Below are 16,335 nucleotides of genomic sequence, written 5' to 3' on the forward strand. Positions count from 1 at the left end.
TCGAGTCCCATTTAGCGACTCTGGAGCTCAAAACGCGTCCGGGATTTTGACCGCCTCCTGAGCGTCCAACCTTAAACCTTAAACAGGTCGTCTGGCCCACTGTGTACAGCCCACTCCACGTGTCACGCGGGAAGCTTGTGCTGCGCGCGGTGCTGCACTGCAAGCCGCCGTTTCCGTTCCGAGAACTTGGCCATATCACATCTAGAGCGACACACGGTGCGGCGCGGTGCGGCGGATGCGAGGCTTGACTTGACGCGCTCCGGACGCCGCACATCGCCGTCGTCGCTCTGCAGAGCGACAGAGACAGAGACATGTCTCTGTCGCACTCACGGGGCGTTCCGCACGGTTCCGCACGGGTGCGAGAGAGACAGAGCGGCGATGACTGGGCCGGCCCGCCCGACCCGGCCCGACCCGGCCCGACCCGGGCCGCGATCGACAGTGATCGGCAAGAGAACCGCGGTCGCCGCATGACGACGGCGCGACGGGACACGTGCGGGCTGCTCTGCTTGGCCCTGCGCGACCCAAAAGAGCGGTCTGTCGCTCTGGCTGTATCAAGTTAAGGATTCTGACCCATTCTGACTCTGTCTGACTCTGACTGATCGCGACTGATGCGACACACGAGCACTGTTGTAATAGGGCTTTGAGTCAGAGTCAGACAGAGTCAGAATAGGTCAAAATCCTTAACTTGATAAAGCCTCTGTCTCGCTCCCACCCTCACGGAGAGCCCCATGAGTGCGACAAAGAGACTCTCCGGCACCGCTCGGCTGGTCGTTCCCCGCGGGCAAGCCCACAGGGCAAGCCCGAGGCATTCGGCATTTCTCAGCGCGGATCGGCCGATTCCGAACACCGCTTCCCATAGAACACGAAACACTCAAAAAGCCGTCAAAGGAAGTCAAAATGGCGTCAAAATAATCCTTTTTTTTTTTTAAATCGAAATTTTGACTAAATTTTGTCATGTTGACATCAAAATGACGTCACCGTGAGCGTTTCGTGTTCTTTGGGTTTCGCTCCCGCAGAGTGCGAGAGAGACAGGTGGCCCTGCTGCTAGCGCTTATCGCGCCTATCTCTAGCTGCTGTGGTCATCTCTGGCTGGAACGCTTTGGTCTCGCCGACGTCTATTTCGGCCGCCAGTCGCCAGCTAAGTTAAGACAAGGCCCGCCGGGGCTGGCCGGCTGGCCGGGCCGGGGCCCGCATGTGTTTACTTGAGTCCACTTGCGTCTTGGAGGCAGCGCCGCTTGCGCCCACTGTCGTCGGCGCGTCGGTGTTTGCTTGTTCGGGGAGGTTCCGGAGATTCCTCCACGAGGGTTGCGTAACGGCGATAGCTCTGCGAACTGAACCGTGTGCATGGCGCACTCCACCTGGACCTGGTCGATTGACGATTAGACCAATTGGGTGCACTGGGTGGTTTTGTGGTCACACGGTGGGATTAGGGAAGCAATGCCCCGGTTGAGCAAGCAGGTTCCGGACTGAGCTTCGTCGCTCTTTCTCTCTCACATCCCCGCGGGACGCCCCATCAGTTAGAGAGAGACAAAAGTGCTGCTCAGAATCAGTGGAACCAGCATGTAGGTTGCCAGTGCTGCCACCCACGCAGACCGTGATTGACTTGCCTCAGAAATCAAAGAGGTTGAAGTCAAGACGACTGGCTGGCTGGCTGCTTTAGCGCGGCTGCACCGGGTCCAGGGAGGGAAGGGAAAGAGGCGGGGTAACACAAGCATCGCGCTCTCCAGAAAATCTGAAAATAATAACGACTCAAAATGAAACAGTGGTGGCGAGGTCCTGGTCCATTGTCAAGTAGACTGGACTGACTGCCAGCTCTGGAATTCTAGCTTCCTCTGGCCTGCTGCTAACATCGGCGACCCGTGGCGCTACCTCACGGACATAATGCGAACTACTGATATGGCGGGAGATTTTGAACTTGGAACATTTCAAACAAGGTTTGGGAAGTGAATTTTGATCCGTGTGACCTAAATTTCAATGAAGATGCTTCCCATGATTAAATATTGTGGCCTAAAGTTGATCCCAGGCACATGATTGACTACTTTTTGGTGTTCCCAAGAGCTCGGGTTGGGGTGGTCCGACTAAAGCTTTCTCGACATCTTTTATTTTAGACCTAATGTTTTTTCTTGAATTATTGATTGACTATTTTTGTGTTTTGTGATCACTGATCATGTTAACCTAATGTTTCATTAGAACTTCAATGTTACTTCTTCTTGAACAATTGAGTGAAAACTTATTTATGCAGCTCCTTTTTTCTTTGACTTTTTGTACGCAAATGAAGTGAAATATTAATGTTCCTCACCTTTGTTTAAAATTTGTAGTAATTAAATCTTAATATATACTAACCAGTCGTTCACTTGCTCGCCCTTATCACAGTTCATAAAGAAATCGACACTACAGCCATAATTCTCTCTTAACTGTGATAATAAGGGCATGCAAGTGAACGATTTGTTAGTATATATTAAGATTTAATTAATACAAATTTTAAACATTAATTTTTCACTTCATTTGTGTACAAAAAAAGTCAAAGAAAAAAGGAGCTGCATAAATAAGTTTTCACTCAATTGTTCAAGAAGAAGTAACATTGAAGTTCTAATGAAACATTAGGTTAACATGATCAGTGATCACAAAACACAAAAATAGTCAATCAATAATTCAAGAAAAAACATTAGGTCTAAAATAAAAGATGTCGAGAAAGCTTTAGTCGGACCACCCCAACCCGAGCTCTTGGGAACACCAAAAAGTAGTCAATCATGTGCCTGGGATCAACTTTAGGCCACAATATTTAATCATGGGAAGCATCTTCATTGAAATTTAGGTCATACGGATCAAAATTCACTTCCCAAACCTTGTTTGATATGTTCCAAGTTCAAAATCTCCCGCCATATCAGTAGTTCGCATTATGTCCGTGCCGCAGCGCTGTATGTTGTCCCCTGAATGTAGGCAATTTCAAGGAGCCGAGGAACCAAGAATATGTCCAGCCCTGTTCAGATTTCGCGCCTCTGTGTGCTCGATACAATCGACTTCTCTCGATATTCATTTCGATTCGATTCGACCTAACCAAACAAACACGGCCTGTCCTGTCAGTCAACAAACAGACCACCTTTTTGTCACAATGAATAAATGAATAGTTCCGTGTAACCACTGCTTTCGTGCTAAAGTTACTTCATTTTCTGAGCTTGTCTAAAATTTAGTCGCAATGCCTGGCGCAACCCCTCCTCGCTTATCGTGCGATTGGTAAGTGTCAAAACTGATTACCTAACCCTATCCTGCTGTCAGTTTTGTGCATTCAATGGGAATAATTTAGGTAATCTGATTTACCAGTTTGTCATTATTTTAATGTGCTCTCTTTGAGAGCTTTTATATTTCTTTCCTTGATGTGGGATTGTTTTGTGACACACTCTTGACACTGTTTAATTCTTTCAAATAGTTTGTGTGATCTGATTTGAAAATTGACCATTTCTTGTTAAAAATATTATGGTTTATATCCCATTTCTTTTTCCTTCTTTTTTAGGGTGTCAAAGTCTAGAGATGTGCTGCAAGGAAACCTTAAGAAACAACTTCCTTTTGAAGAAGTATTGGACCATCCATTGAAGCCTTTAGTTGTCACGGTAATTTCGTCATTTATCTTTTTCCTCTCATTAGTTGACCTCCTCCATAATTTAGTTATTTTCTGAAAGATGTCAGAGACCCGTGTTGTCAAGTTACGAACTGTTGGTGGAAGTACAACCAGTAGCACCAGGTCCTCTACTCCCACACCAACTCAGAGCTCAACCACATATTTAATGGACCCACTGGGAGCTGCTCTGGAGGGGACTGACCCACTCAGCCAACTAGCAAACCAGCAAAAGCTGGACCCATTGTCAGCAATGGCAGCAGAATCTGTAAGTCTGACAGCAAAACCTGATTTTTAACTTTAAGTTTCAATTCTTCATTTGACTAATTTGTATTTTGTCTACTACGCAGTGGGTTGAACCTGTTGAGGGAAAACGAGGCAAAGAAAATGTAACAACCAGCGTTGCTATGGATGATGGATTACGAGAGTCCTGGTCATCAAGAAAAGCAGGAATTTTATGCAAATTCACCACATCAGAGAAGCTGTCTATTGTGACAAGTTTCTTGTCTGGAGGAGAAAAAGTTGTTGTTAAAGCACAAAGCTCTATGGTTGACAAAGTTAGAACACGGCTGGAACAACTGGATGACTTCGAAGATGGTTCTGTTCGGCAAATGTTAGATTTGTCGCAACAGGAGTATGTGGGCAGAATAGAGCAATTGAATACAGAGCTAGTTCAAGCTTGGCATCAAGATCAAAGAGTGAAGGCTTTAAAAATAGCAATTCAATGTTCTAAGTTGCTTGTTGATACATCAGTTATTCAGTTTTATCCCAGCAAATTTGTTCTTATCACGGACATTCTGGATATATTTGGAAAACTTGTTTATGAGCGGCTCAGGACCAAGTCTGATTATTACGCCCCTGGAAGCAAAGTCCCTACTTGTCTGCCTGAAAATTTTACTGCAGACATGGTTCCAGAATCTGCCAAAGAAACTTGTCGTAATTGGTTTTATAAAATTGCTTCCATACGGGAACTAGTTCCACGTTTATATGTTGAGATGGCAATTTTGAAATCATACAGCTTTTTGACCTCTGGAGAATTTTCACAAGCTTTATTGAGGCTGACAAAAATGATAAGAGGCATAGGTGATCCTCTTGTGGCTGTTTATGCTCGATGTTACTTATGCCGAGTGGGTCTAAGCATCAATTCAAGTGACCGAGTATATTTAAGAGAAAACTTTTACGATTTTCTTGCTACATATACTCAACTTTTTTCGCCCTCAATCCGACTGGACCTGTCGCTGCAAAAGGTAGACCTCTCCACTTACCTTACTTTGTACACACCAGCGTTGGATTACATCCTGCAAAGTGTTGCTCATGAGGCAACTGAGAAAACCCTTGCAGAAATACTTGACCGATGTAAGCAAAAATGCAATAGTGCTTTACTTTTCAATACCATCATGGCAGCCTTCAAGCCTGCATATATTGCTGCAAGAGCTACTCAGTTTGTGGAGCTTCTGACTAGCTGTGATGATGAAGGGTTCCCCAAGTATCTTCTCTTCAGGACTCTGGGACTATGTCTTACATTAGCTGACCCTCCAACTGAGCACTGTCTACAAATTTTAAATGATGTCTGGAAGATTGTTTCAAAATTGAATGACCCTGCACAATACATTAGTTGTGCTGAAGTTTGGGTTCAGTATGCTGCAAAGCATCTATCCACACGTGAGGTAAACACATTCCTTGGAGACATAATCAACCATATGAGTGGAGGCCGTGCATATGAGAATCATTATGCTTCTCTACAAACAGTCATGGAAAGAGTGCTTGCTCATGCAAATGACTTCGAAACATTGCTAACAATGGACAAATTTCTACCAATGCTGGATATATTTCAGAAGGAAAGTGTCAAAGTAGAAGTGTGTAAGAGCATCATGCTGCACTATACTAAGACATATCAATACCAGACTACAAATGATCCTGTAATCACAAATGCTCTGATGTTCATTTGTCGTGTTATGCATGACTCAGTAAATGCATTAACAGTCGAGGACGAAAAGCGACAAATAGGAAATTTGATCTGCAGCTTTGTCAAGAGAGTAGATTTTGGAAGAGACTTTGAACAACAGTTGTCATTTTTTGTGGAAGCTAGAGCATCATTCACAAATCTTGATGTTATCCATGCACAGCTGGTGCAAAGTGTGAATAGGCTTGCAGTGGAAACAAGATGCATTGTAAAAGGTCATCACACAAGGAAAACAGCTTCGTTTGTTCATGCCTGTGCTGCATATTGTTACATCACAATTCCATCAATAACTTCTGTTTTAATGCGATTGGAATTGTACCTGCTTTCTGGGCAAGTGGCATTGTTAAATCAATGCTTAGGACAAGGTAAGATAATTTTATTTTTTTATAGTCTTTTAAAATTTACTTAAAACATTAAATATTCTGTTCTTTTTTACTTTTCATCTTTTACCACTAGTAATTTTCTTTCTTTCCTCTGACAGCTGATGCATGTTTAAAAGCAGCCCTCAATCTCATTTCTGATGTTCCAAAGATGATTGAAGTTGATGGGAAACATAGAAGCTCTGAACCTTACATTGTTTCATACATCTGCAACTTTTTGTCAACTCTCTTAATTGTTCCTGTAAGTAAAGCTTAGATGAGTTGTAAACTTTCTTTTCTTGTTCAAGTAGTAAAGGCTGTACTGTTATTATAATTACAGGATAGTCCAGAACAAGGGGTGCTTTACCTAACCAAAGGCCTGCTGAATGTCATACAAAATTACAGTTGGGACCACCAGAGCAATGCTCGATCCACAGTGTATCTTCAAGTTCTGGATATGCTTTCTGCTGCTTCTCAAGAGTCCTATCCATACCACATAGATATGGGTATTCACTTCATAATTTTCAAATGACAATTTTCCAACATGCTTCTAGCTAACTAGATTTTTGTCTTGTTTTTTTTTTTTTTTCAGTGGATTCAAATGACGTGTTGTATGGTTCAGATCCCAAATTTATTGCAGAGCTAAATAGAATGTGCTCTGTGGTCGTGGAAGAAATTCTTAACCACTTAAAATATTTGGGAGCCAATGAACACTATCAGAAGCAGGTACTGTGTTATCAAATGATGAACTTATATTTGAGACACCACTGTCATACCTACTCTAATTTTCTAATATTCATTTTTATAGTCCTCTTTGGCTTTGGAACTGCTTATCCGTATAGCAGTGAAGGCTGATCTATCAAAACCAGACCTTGCTACCCTTGCTCTAAATTTGTGGAACTTGGCTCAAAAGCATGGCTGTATGGATATTAAGTTGGCTGTAAGTACATAAGATAAAATGTTTTTCTTGGCAAATCTGAAAGATTTCAAAGAAAAAATTTGACATTGTTCGACTTAATTTGCAGGTTCGAACTACAGAATACCTCAAGAAGAAGTTTTCTGGATCAAATGAGGATGTACATGCAGACTTCATTTCTAGGCTCAAAATCAAGTCACATGGGAAGCAATAGAAACCATATGGATTTCCACTGATTCACAAATAATTTAATTATGTTTTGTTGTGTTTTTATAATAGCTGTTTGTTCACAATTGAAAGACAAGATAAGATAGCTTGTTTTTGTCTGTGTGTAGCTTCTAGTATCAAGCTTATTGTCAATCAGAAACTTTATATGTTGCGCTCCTTTTTTTATGAATGTTATTTAGTTTTTAGCACTTGAATATTCATTTAAATGTATATAAGCAAAGTTGAAATAGCGTAATTGCTGTTTCATACCCAAGAGCTGGACTCTACTGTGTGCAATATTTACCATGTACAATTTAATGACCATGCATTTATATGTGCCATTTGTTATTATTTTGATATAATCACTGGGAACAAATTAGTTTACTCTTTCACATTAGTGTGAAGGTTTTCTTGTTTGTTGTACGATCTGTGTTATATTGGGGAACTAGAGAATAAGTCTGAATATTGAATTTGAATGAAAGCGCAACAACCCTTGTTTAACAAAATCCAAGTCATTAAATTTATTGTATTAATATTTGAAGCAATCATTTTTTAGCCTTATATTCACCAATACAAAGTGTTGCATTTGTACCACCAAAGCCAAATGCATTTTTCAGAGCTATTCTTCTTACATCAGAGTTGCAATTCCAGTTTTGAAATTTGTTGGGTACAAAATTTAAATTTGAACCTAAGTCACACTGTTTGTGGTTAATTGTTGGTGGAATCGATCCAGTATTGCAAGCGAGGACTGTGAAGAGAGTCTCCAAATTGCCTGCTGATCCCAAAAGATGTCCATGAGCACCCTTTGTGGAGGAAACTGCTAATTTAGAACAGTGCTCTTGAAACACAGAACCAATAGCCTTGATCTCTATTGCATCTCCAAGAGGTGTTGAAGTGGCATGTGCATTGATGTATCCAATTTCATTTGCATTGACTTTAGCAGATTGGAGAGCCCTTGACATGGACAAGATTGCACCTCTACCATTTTCACTGGGAGATGTCAGGTGAGAGGCGTCTCCAGAAAGTCCATATCCAAGAATTTCTGCATAGATTTTCACTCCTCTTGCTAGAGCATGTTGAAGCTCCTCCAGAACCAGAATTGCCGCTCCTTCCCCCATAACAAAACCATCCCTACTTTTCTCAAATGGACGGGATGCTTCCTCAGGACTGTCATTAAAGGAGGTACTTAGTGCTCTCATTCTAGAAAATGCAGCAATGGCTAGGGGGCTTATGCAAGCTTCAGCCCCACCACACACCATGACATTTGCGTCTCCATGCTGAATAAAATTAAACGCATCTCCTATAGCATGTGCACCAGTGGCACAAGCTGTTGACACAGCATGGTTAGGCCCACACAGGCCATATTTGATACTGATCTGGCCGGCAGCCATGTTTGTCAAAATTCGTGGCACAAAATATGGACTGACTCTGTTATAACTTCGTTTCAGAGCTTCCGATGTCTCACATACATCAAGTAAATCAATCATACCCATACCAACTGCAACACCAGTAGTCTCTCTCTCCTCATCTTTCTCTGGATTCCATTTTGCACATTCAAGAGCCTCCTTTGCCGCTATAAGGGCATACGCAGTTGCAGGAGCCATGGTCCTCAGTTCCGATTTTGAAAAATGTTTAGAGAGATCAATGGAGGGTTTGATTCTGGCAGCAACACGACAGGGGAGGTTCTTGAATTCTTCCTCTTCAAGCTTTGAGACTCCACACTTTCCGTCCAAAAGGTTCTTCCAAGATTCTGCTACTGACAGTCCAATTGGGCAAATGGTCCCCAACCCTGTGACAACAACTCTGCGAGCCTCAGAAACAGAAGAGTCTTGGTTTCTTGAGAAGAATCGTACTATTCCATGGCTCCTCTGTGGCAGTACAAGACATTGCGGCTTTAGAAACATGATAAAGAAATCACATAACCTCTCTTGTTAACAGCGAATCTTGTTTTCTTAGCAAGGCAGCAATGACAGTAATTGATCCTCTCTGATTTAGGAAATGGAAAACTGTGGAGATAGCAGAAGCACCGACTCGTGTTGTCCCTCATTCAATTTCTTCAAAACGATGGGAAAATTAGGCTAGGTATGTTCGTAAACAAAAACAAACACGGCCAGCCCTTCTTCGTCGTCTGCTCTTTGCCAGCACAGCAAAATCGCAAAATACGGGAGAACATATAAGTTGCAACGACAATGTCACTCTGAAAATAGAATCGCAATTTCAGTCATGTTCTATGTAAACTATGAAGCTTCGTGACGATCACTGTCGATGTGGTCACCATTTGTGTGAACTTTTCTGATGTTGGCACGCTTGGAAAGCATTAACCTGTAAAAATGTTGTTGTTTTTTGTTGATTTCATGGATGAACTAAGTTGATGTGAGCGTCATTATTTGCATTTTTATAGTTTTGTCTGGTCTTATTTTTTTTGTCAATACTGCATCAAGGTTAGAAAAGACGATAACATCCACAAAGTTAAGGTGAAAAGCCGAAAAATCTTTGATAATTATGAATGAAAAAACGATGGGTGATGTGGGTCGTCCGCCGATGATCTCTTGTAAACAAGCTCAAAAATTTTGTTCGAGCAACATTTGATAACTGACTTGGAAAATACATATTTAAATCAGCAGTCTCTGATTCAAGTTGTCGAATCTTTCAAGAATTACGAATTGAGTGAATCAGAACCGGCTGTTTTAGATTTAGGGCCACAGCCAAACCAAGTTTCTTTCAAACCTTCAGTTTTGGCCAATTTTCTTGTCTTGTGTCGGTGAAATGTCCTCACTCGCGAGTGGCCAAAAGTATGATGTTCCTTGATGTTCTAATGACCAACACTGTGCTGACGTTTAAAGAGGATGAGGTTAGGTGAATCACTCCTTATCATAGTGTATCAACCTATCCTTTTTCATAAAATGTTGAAAACCCAAGTTACATTTGTGTTTGAAGTTCCAGTTTATGGATAGGCATGTCCTTAATTGCATTTTGCCAGCATGTGTAAACCTTCATTGGTATGCCAGGACCGTTGTGGTTATTGGAACTCTTAACTACCTGTCATTGAATTCTTTACAGACAGTATGGCCGCTGGTGCTGGAGAATGTAATACGTCCAATGGTACTGATCAAAATCAAACCAAAAACATGGTGAATGGAAAGGTGCCTGCCAACGCTGTGGTAAATCTTAAGGCAAAGATAACAGGCCTTCCGTCATCATACTGCCTTGAGGTAAATGGATTCTTGCAGAGTACGCTGTTTAGTTGTCACCTGATAAATATTGTCACATTATCCAATTTGTTTTCTGCTTTTTTTCTCTGGACAGGATTTTAGGAAATGGTTATGTGAAGAGCTACATGTAACTTTTGCTGAGTTGTCTGTGTTACCTTCAGCAGCGAACATTGTAGTATTAACTTGTTCTGAAGAAGAACAACTAAAACTTGCAATTGAGTCCATCAGTAATCAGAAATGGCGTGGAAATGAAATATCGTGTGTTGTAAGTTGCAACTCAATTTTCCATTACTACATTTCTTGCTTTTTTGTGTACCTACGTCAGCCTCTCATACAAGATCAGTGAGCAAAGCACTTAATTGTTCTTCTTTTTCTGGATTTCTAGAAAGCATCACCTTCAGATTTTAAACGAAAACCCAATGATAGGCTTGTAGATGAAGCTGGTGGTAAGAAACCTAGACACTTAACACCTAGAGAAAAAGTTTTCAGATTCAACTGTTCAAACCAACATTTACCCTACAAGGACCAGGTCCTGTATCTCTTAAATTGTTAAGTTTCATCCAATACTTGAACTCTTGTGCTTATTTATTTTATTTCTGACCTATTTAGATATCACAACTTTTTGAAGAAGCCAGAAATGGAACAAGACATTTAGGTGAAGTACTAGTTTCACATAATCCGGAACTTGTTGGATGGTGGCACAATCAACTACAAAAGCACAAGGGTGATGCACTACTCTTGCAAAAAGTAGTTGGTTCTCCTGTTGTAGATGGCTATCGCAATAAATATGATTTCAAAATAGGTAATTTTAAATGATGTTGGCATATTGGGTTTTTGGAACACATTTTGCCTTTTCACTTAACATATTTTTAAAATTCCAGGTTTAGATCCAGATTCTAAGGAACCAGTGGTTGGTTTAAAACTAGATTACCAATCTGATTTTGCCATTTCTGTGAAGCCTGGTGATGAATTTAAGCAATTCCCTGAAAGCATGAAAAATGTAATTCAAGTGAGTACAAGTATTATCTACCACATGGTTTGAGAAAACAGGAATGAAAACATTCTAACTAACCCTTGGTTGTCCTGTTTTTTTCTTTTCTTTTCATGAACTTTTTTATTTTAGGTTTTTGACAGTTACATTAAGGCCTCAGAACACGCTCCATCCACTTCTACTTCTGGCCACTGGCGTAATGTTGTTGTTAGAGTAGGTTCAAATGAGGAAATCTTGGTCATGGTGGTTTTTCATCCAAGAGAGCTATCCCCAGAAGCTGTTGATGCTGTTAGAGCAGATCTTGTAGATTTTTTTGTGAACCGAGAGGGCAAAGGTTGTGGTGTTGTCTCTCTGTTCCTCAAGTTGTATTCGTTGTCTGTTGACAAGTAAGAATCTTCCTTTTTTTGTCTGATTTGGTTACCTCCTCCTTGCAATTGCTTATTTTTTCATTTAATTTTTCTCTCAGAAACTGTCCAGAGTCTGAAAAACCGCCTGAAAAGTTGTGGGGCAAGGACTATATTGAGGATGTCTTGTCTGACTTGGGTGTTTCCTTTGTCATAAGCCCAACAAGCTTCTTCCAAGTCAACAAGAGTGCTGGAGAAAAATTGTACAGTGCTGTTGCTGAACTTGCTCACATTGACTCAGACACAAGCGTTGTTGATATTTGTTGTGCATCTGGTGGAATTGCTCTCACTCTTGCTAAGGTAAAATTTTAACTCTTTTTTTAATTTTATCTTACAATTCTTTCCACCACAACTGTTTAAACCAAACAACTATAAAATTTTGATTACAACCATCCTTTTTTTTTTTTTCAGAAAGCCAAAGAGGTGTTTGGAATTGATGTTGTGGAATCAAGTGTTAATGATGCTAAAGTTAATGCAGAAAAAAATAATGCAAGCACATGTGAGTTTTTGACTGGCCGTGCTGAAGAAGTGTTACCTTCAGTTCTCAAAAAGGCTACAGGGAAGAAGATAGTAGCAGTGGTAGATCCACCAAGAGATGGCTTAGGTAAGTAAACACTAAATTTTACCATGGCTGGAAGTTAGATCATTTTGTCGAGTTGAAACATTTATATTCTCTGTTACATCACCCAGGTCCTACCTTTGTAGCTGAGCTACGGAAATGCCAGAAAGTGTCGAAGGTTGTCTACATTGTCTCCAGCCAACGAGTGATTCACAAAAACTTCATGGAGTTTGCTGCGCCAGGCTTCTTCACGAAGCAGCCCAGCAAGCCCTTCGTCCCGGTGCGGGTGATCCCCGTGGACCTGGCGCCCCACACGCTGCACTGCTGCCTGGTGGTCCTGCTGGAGAGGGTGGACCCCCTCAAGTACGACGTGCATGGCGCCATGGGGCCGATGGCAGGGCCTTTGCCGCTGCCCGTGCCCCCCATGATGGGGCCGGGACCACCGATGTGTTCGCGGCCCCCCATGGGTCCCTGTGGTCCAGGACCGCGCGGCCCCAGGCCCATGGGGCACCCTCCACTGGGCCCGCCTCCCATGGGCCCGCGGCCTGGGCCCCCGCACGCCCGGCCTGGCCCTGGCGGGCCCAGAGGCCCCCTCGGCGGCCCCAGGGGCCCCGGCCCGAGACCCGGCTTGGGACTGCGGGGCCCTCCCGGCCCCAGCGGCCCCAGGCCTCCGATGCGCCCCTTGGGGCCCCCGCCGCCGTCTCTTGTGCGCGGTCCCAGGCCGCGACCACCCCCACCCCAGGGTGGTCCACCTGTGGGTCGCGGCAACGGGCGGGGGAGCGCCGCTATGCCTCCCCTGCCCCCCCTGCCCCCCATGCCCCCCATGCCCAGGCCCAGGCACATGGGCGGAGACAACTTCTACCAGGACGACCCTCTGGACGGATCTTCATTCTTTGGACCAGAGGACGACGTGCAGCCACCGCTACCTCACCATCAAAGTGTGTTCTGGTAAATGGCTTTGGCTAGCGTATTCGGAATTATGTATTGTTATTTTGATCACAAATAATAACAATCGGTTTTTAAATGAATTTAGTTAAATTTGACGCATGTGACTCACTAGAGTGTGTTAAAGTTTGCCTTAGATGTTTTATTATTAACTGTGAACATTGTTACATTTTGCAATGGATTTGATTCATAATAAATCTGAATTACTGAGGATTCCATTCACTGAAGTTTTTTTAGTAGTCAATATCTCAAGTTAAATAATTTTAAAATCTGCCATAAAACTTACAAGAAAATAGAAAAATGTCATTTAAATGAATCCGCTCATTAGTTCAACCTATTGGTAGGTTATTGAATAGGGGTTAAAAAATGGGCCAAGACTTGAAACCGTCAAACATGTTCCCTAAGGGCTATGTATAAAGGTATTTTAATGAACACAAGCAGGTTTAGTTTGTTCCATTAGAATACAGTATTTTATTTAAGACCTAAGTATTAAGTATTAAATATTACATATTTTATGAGGTTGACAAAATTGATTTCTGGTTTTAATGTTGACACTCGGAAACCAAATGTTATTCTGTCCCATAGAAATGTTGTCAAAGGGACCATTTTAGAGTCTTAACATTAAGTTGCATTGCAATCAGCTCCCACATCTTGACTAACTGCTAGACTATGCAGTCTAAAGCTATTATCCAAATCTCATAATAGAAATAATGTTGAAGTTTTCTCACTGTTGGAAATGTGGATCAGTTAAACTTTTGCAGTTGAATCTTCCTTACTCGCACCAGATTGTTCACCTTCCAAAATATTTTGCTGTTATCTCTTTTATGTCTTGTTGCTGTTTTTCTTTTAAAGAAGTTATATTGTCTGGTGCTTTTAATGGCTGAGCCAACCATGGTTCACACACTTTGAAAGGCATTTGTTTACATTGGCAAAAAGTGGAGTGCAGGATTTGTCCATATCTTAAAACACATGGCATGGTTGCCTCAAAAAACAATAACGCTTAGGCTTCAATAACAGCTGTGAGAATATTGACATTTGCACTGTAAACATACATAGCGCCGAAGACATAATTAATGCCTTGGAATTTCGTTGGTCACAGGTGTGACCGGAATATTGGGAATATTTTTCTACAGAATTTGAGCATCTGTTATGTGTGTTTTGAGCTTTGGCCTAATTTTTCAGTCAACTCTTGACAAAGTAAGCTCTTTCAGTTCAAAGTGCCTGAATTGTAGGCCACCCTGTATGTGAGCACAGTTGTTTTATCTCAATCATGTTTCATTGTATTTCTGGCATCACAGGTTTCTCTTTTGTACTCGAGTCTTATCTTCTGCCATTATTATTTTACGTACATTTATTTTTGTCAGGAGCGGAGTACATGTGGATGACAATGACTCCTCTATTTTGACGCTGTTTCATTCATTCAGAATATTTTGCCACATTCAAATGGCATGCAATTAGTGTGGCTTTCTAGTGTGACAGTTGTTTCTGAAGATGATTAAGGCATGAGAAAGATGATAAAGGTCAATAATGCATAGACTCCTAATCATGTTGTGTGAAGTGGTTATCAAAGAAGACTGTTTAAACAGTCGTTCATAAATAAAATCTTTGGATATTTGCTGTAAATTTCTCATTCCTCTTCCTTTGCTCTCTGAGATTACACATGTAGTCCACATAGTTAACCATGTTCTTCATTTGATTATTGCTTTTATTTTCTTGTTAAAGGTCCCAAGTTCAATCTTATTAAAGTGACATTGGCCTTATTCATGAGTACTCATTTTCAACTAAACATTAGATGAAATCGTAAGACTTGTCAAACATGTATATGTAAGACTTATTTCTATGTAAGATGCACAACAGTCCGTATACAGTTTCTCTTCATGACAGAAAGTGATGGTCTTGACAAAGAAATATCATACTGACGTAAAGTCGATCAAGGTGCTGTGTTGAATCTCCTAAATAATTATTTAGACGTTTTCCTCGGATTAAAATACCTATTATATGTTTGAACCAAGTATTAACATTCCAAATTAGAAATTAAAGTTGGATATGGGTATCAGCCTCTATACCCTGTTGAATAAACCAATAGATGATATGAAAAGCCAGAAAAGCTCCTATTGTATGTGGATTTGGAAATTGTGGAGGAATCTCTGTGAATCGGCGAGCATATTGGGATATTAGCTGAAGCTAAAAAGAATCTCCTACTTGGGTTCCTCTAAAATTGAAAAAAGGAAACTTTCACATAATTTTAAAAAAACTCAAGTATGTATGTTAATAAACTTTTAAATTAATCTGTTCTTGAGGAGACTGTAGTTTGTCTATATGATCTTATGGCAAGAGTACAAATTATGTCTATACTCTGTGGTGAGTACCTCTTGTTTTTTGTTCTGTCACAATAGTTGTGCATAGTGACCAAGAACCTATGGAAGTACAATCTGTCCCAAATATGTTTGTGATTTATGCTAAGCTTGTTATACCTGAGATTTGATGTTAACTCACAGCTCATATGTTAGTGATTATGTTGTACTTGTTATAATTTTTGCAGTAAGAGACAATAATAGAACATGAATGGTGTGTATAGTATGTCCTTTGAACTGAATAAATCGCCTCATGAGTCGTTTTTGGTTACCAGGTTGTAACTCTTCTTTGCCACACCGATATTTTCTTTGTTTTGGTTTTCATTGTTGTTATGCTTCAAATCAATTTACAAACACTTCTCTTGTCCCATTGAATGCATTCTCCACATGTCGTAGCATGATGTTATACTAAATGTACAGTGTTTTTCTTAGTAATGATCATCTAACAAATGTTGTATATTTTGATATTCATTATTTTGACCTGTTGATTTTGTCCTTAGTTAAACCAAGACCTGTAAGCTCATATGAAATTCGGATGTCACACTATTACAATTTTGTTTATGAATCATTTATATTGTCTTTCACTTTACAGATGCATTTTTTATTTTGTTAGCATAGTTTATCTTTACCAGTTCGGTAGCTATTTAATGAGACCATTGAATAGTGCTAAAATGTGGTGTCTTTACTAACAAATAATAATCGATGTGAAAAGAGTCTACTCTCATCATTTAAACAATTTCTTTAATATTAAGGGAGGTGGGGAGCCCATAAGTGGAACTTTTCTTATCGCTACATTTCATGAAGACAATGAC

At 41.0% G+C, this 16,335-nt stretch overlaps 3 protein-coding genes across 7 annotated transcripts; 2 read left to right on the forward strand and 1 right to left on the reverse strand.

Moving 5' to 3' along the window:
• The first annotated feature begins 2,810 nt into the window (after positions 1-2,810).
• Positions 2,811-7,593, forward strand: LOC117644819 (VPS35 endosomal protein sorting factor-like). 2 transcript variants are annotated; one of them, XM_034384457.1, is made up of 9 exons: positions 2,811-3,234; positions 3,512-3,608; positions 3,678-3,881; positions 3,964-5,941; positions 6,058-6,197; positions 6,276-6,441; positions 6,528-6,661; positions 6,744-6,875; positions 6,961-7,593. In XM_034384457.1, exons 1-9 carry the CDS (start codon positions 3,197-3,199, stop codon positions 7,063-7,065), a joined length of 2,994 nt encoding a protein of 997 aa, XP_034240348.1. In that variant the 5' UTR covers positions 2,811-3,196; the 3' UTR covers positions 7,066-7,593. The 2 variants fall into 2 exon arrangements, with proteins under 2 accessions (XP_034240348.1, XP_034240349.1); XM_034384458.1 differs by lacking the exon at positions 2,811-3,234 and adding an exon at positions 3,283-3,304.
• LOC117644824 (3-oxoacyl-[acyl-carrier-protein] synthase, mitochondrial) lies at positions 7,524-9,080 on the reverse strand. Its single transcript, XM_034384467.1, has one exon. It carries the CDS (start codon positions 8,960-8,962, stop codon positions 7,604-7,606), a length of 1,359 nt encoding a protein of 452 aa, XP_034240358.1. The 5' UTR covers positions 8,963-9,080; the 3' UTR covers positions 7,524-7,603.
• Positions 9,081-9,176: 96 nt separating this feature from the next.
• Positions 9,177-16,236, forward strand: LOC117644821 (tRNA (uracil(54)-C(5))-methyltransferase homolog). Of its 4 annotated transcripts, none has more exons than XM_034384463.1 (10): positions 9,177-9,431; positions 10,123-10,270; positions 10,365-10,535; positions 10,656-10,799; positions 10,880-11,072; positions 11,152-11,279; positions 11,394-11,647; positions 11,728-11,965; positions 12,077-12,269; positions 12,356-16,236. In XM_034384463.1, the coding sequence occupies exons 2-10, from the start codon at positions 10,124-10,126 to the stop codon at positions 13,174-13,176; spliced, it is 2,289 nt and encodes a 762-aa protein (XP_034240354.1). In that variant the 5' UTR covers positions 9,177-9,431; position 10,123; the 3' UTR covers positions 13,177-16,236. The 4 variants fall into 4 exon arrangements, with proteins under 4 accessions (XP_034240354.1, XP_034240351.1, XP_034240350.1 ...); XM_034384460.1 differs by having other exon boundaries at positions 9,178-9,431; positions 10,119-10,270; XM_034384459.1 differs by having other exon boundaries at positions 9,248-9,532; positions 10,119-10,270.
• The last annotated feature ends 99 nt before the right edge of the window (positions 16,237-16,335 follow it).

Source organism: Thrips palmi, unplaced genomic scaffold (assembly GCF_012932325.1).
Source record: "Thrips palmi isolate BJ-2018 unplaced genomic scaffold, TpBJ-2018v1 HiC_scaffold_18, whole genome shotgun sequence".
Classification (NCBI taxonomy): domain Eukaryota; kingdom Metazoa; phylum Arthropoda; class Insecta; order Thysanoptera; family Thripidae; genus Thrips; species Thrips palmi.

Excerpts from the sequence above, each read along its gene's own strand:
- LOC117644819 (XM_034384457.1), top strand. The coding sequence starts at position 3,197 with ATGCCTGGCGCAACCCCTCCTCGCTTATCGTGCGATTG. Across the intron at positions 5,942-6,057 it reads AAATCAATGCTTAGGACAAG|CTGATGCATGTTTAAAAGCA; the intron begins GTAAGATAATTT and ends TTCCTCTGACAG. Across the intron at positions 6,662-6,743 it reads ATGAACACTATCAGAAGCAG|TCCTCTTTGGCTTTGGAACT; the intron begins GTACTGTGTTAT and ends TCATTTTTATAG.
- LOC117644824 (XM_034384467.1), bottom strand. The coding sequence starts at position 8,962 with ATGTTTCTAAAGCCGCAATGTCTTGTACTGCCACAGAGGAGCCATGGA.
- LOC117644821 (XM_034384463.1), top strand. The coding sequence starts at position 10,124 with ATGGCCGCTGGTGCTGGAGAATGTAATACGTCCAATGGTACTGATCAA. Across the intron at positions 11,280-11,393 it reads GCATGAAAAATGTAATTCAA|GTTTTTGACAGTTACATTAA; the intron begins GTGAGTACAAGT and ends TTTTTATTTTAG. Across the intron at positions 11,648-11,727 it reads TATTCGTTGTCTGTTGACAA|AAACTGTCCAGAGTCTGAAA; the intron begins GTAAGAATCTTC and ends TTTTTCTCTCAG.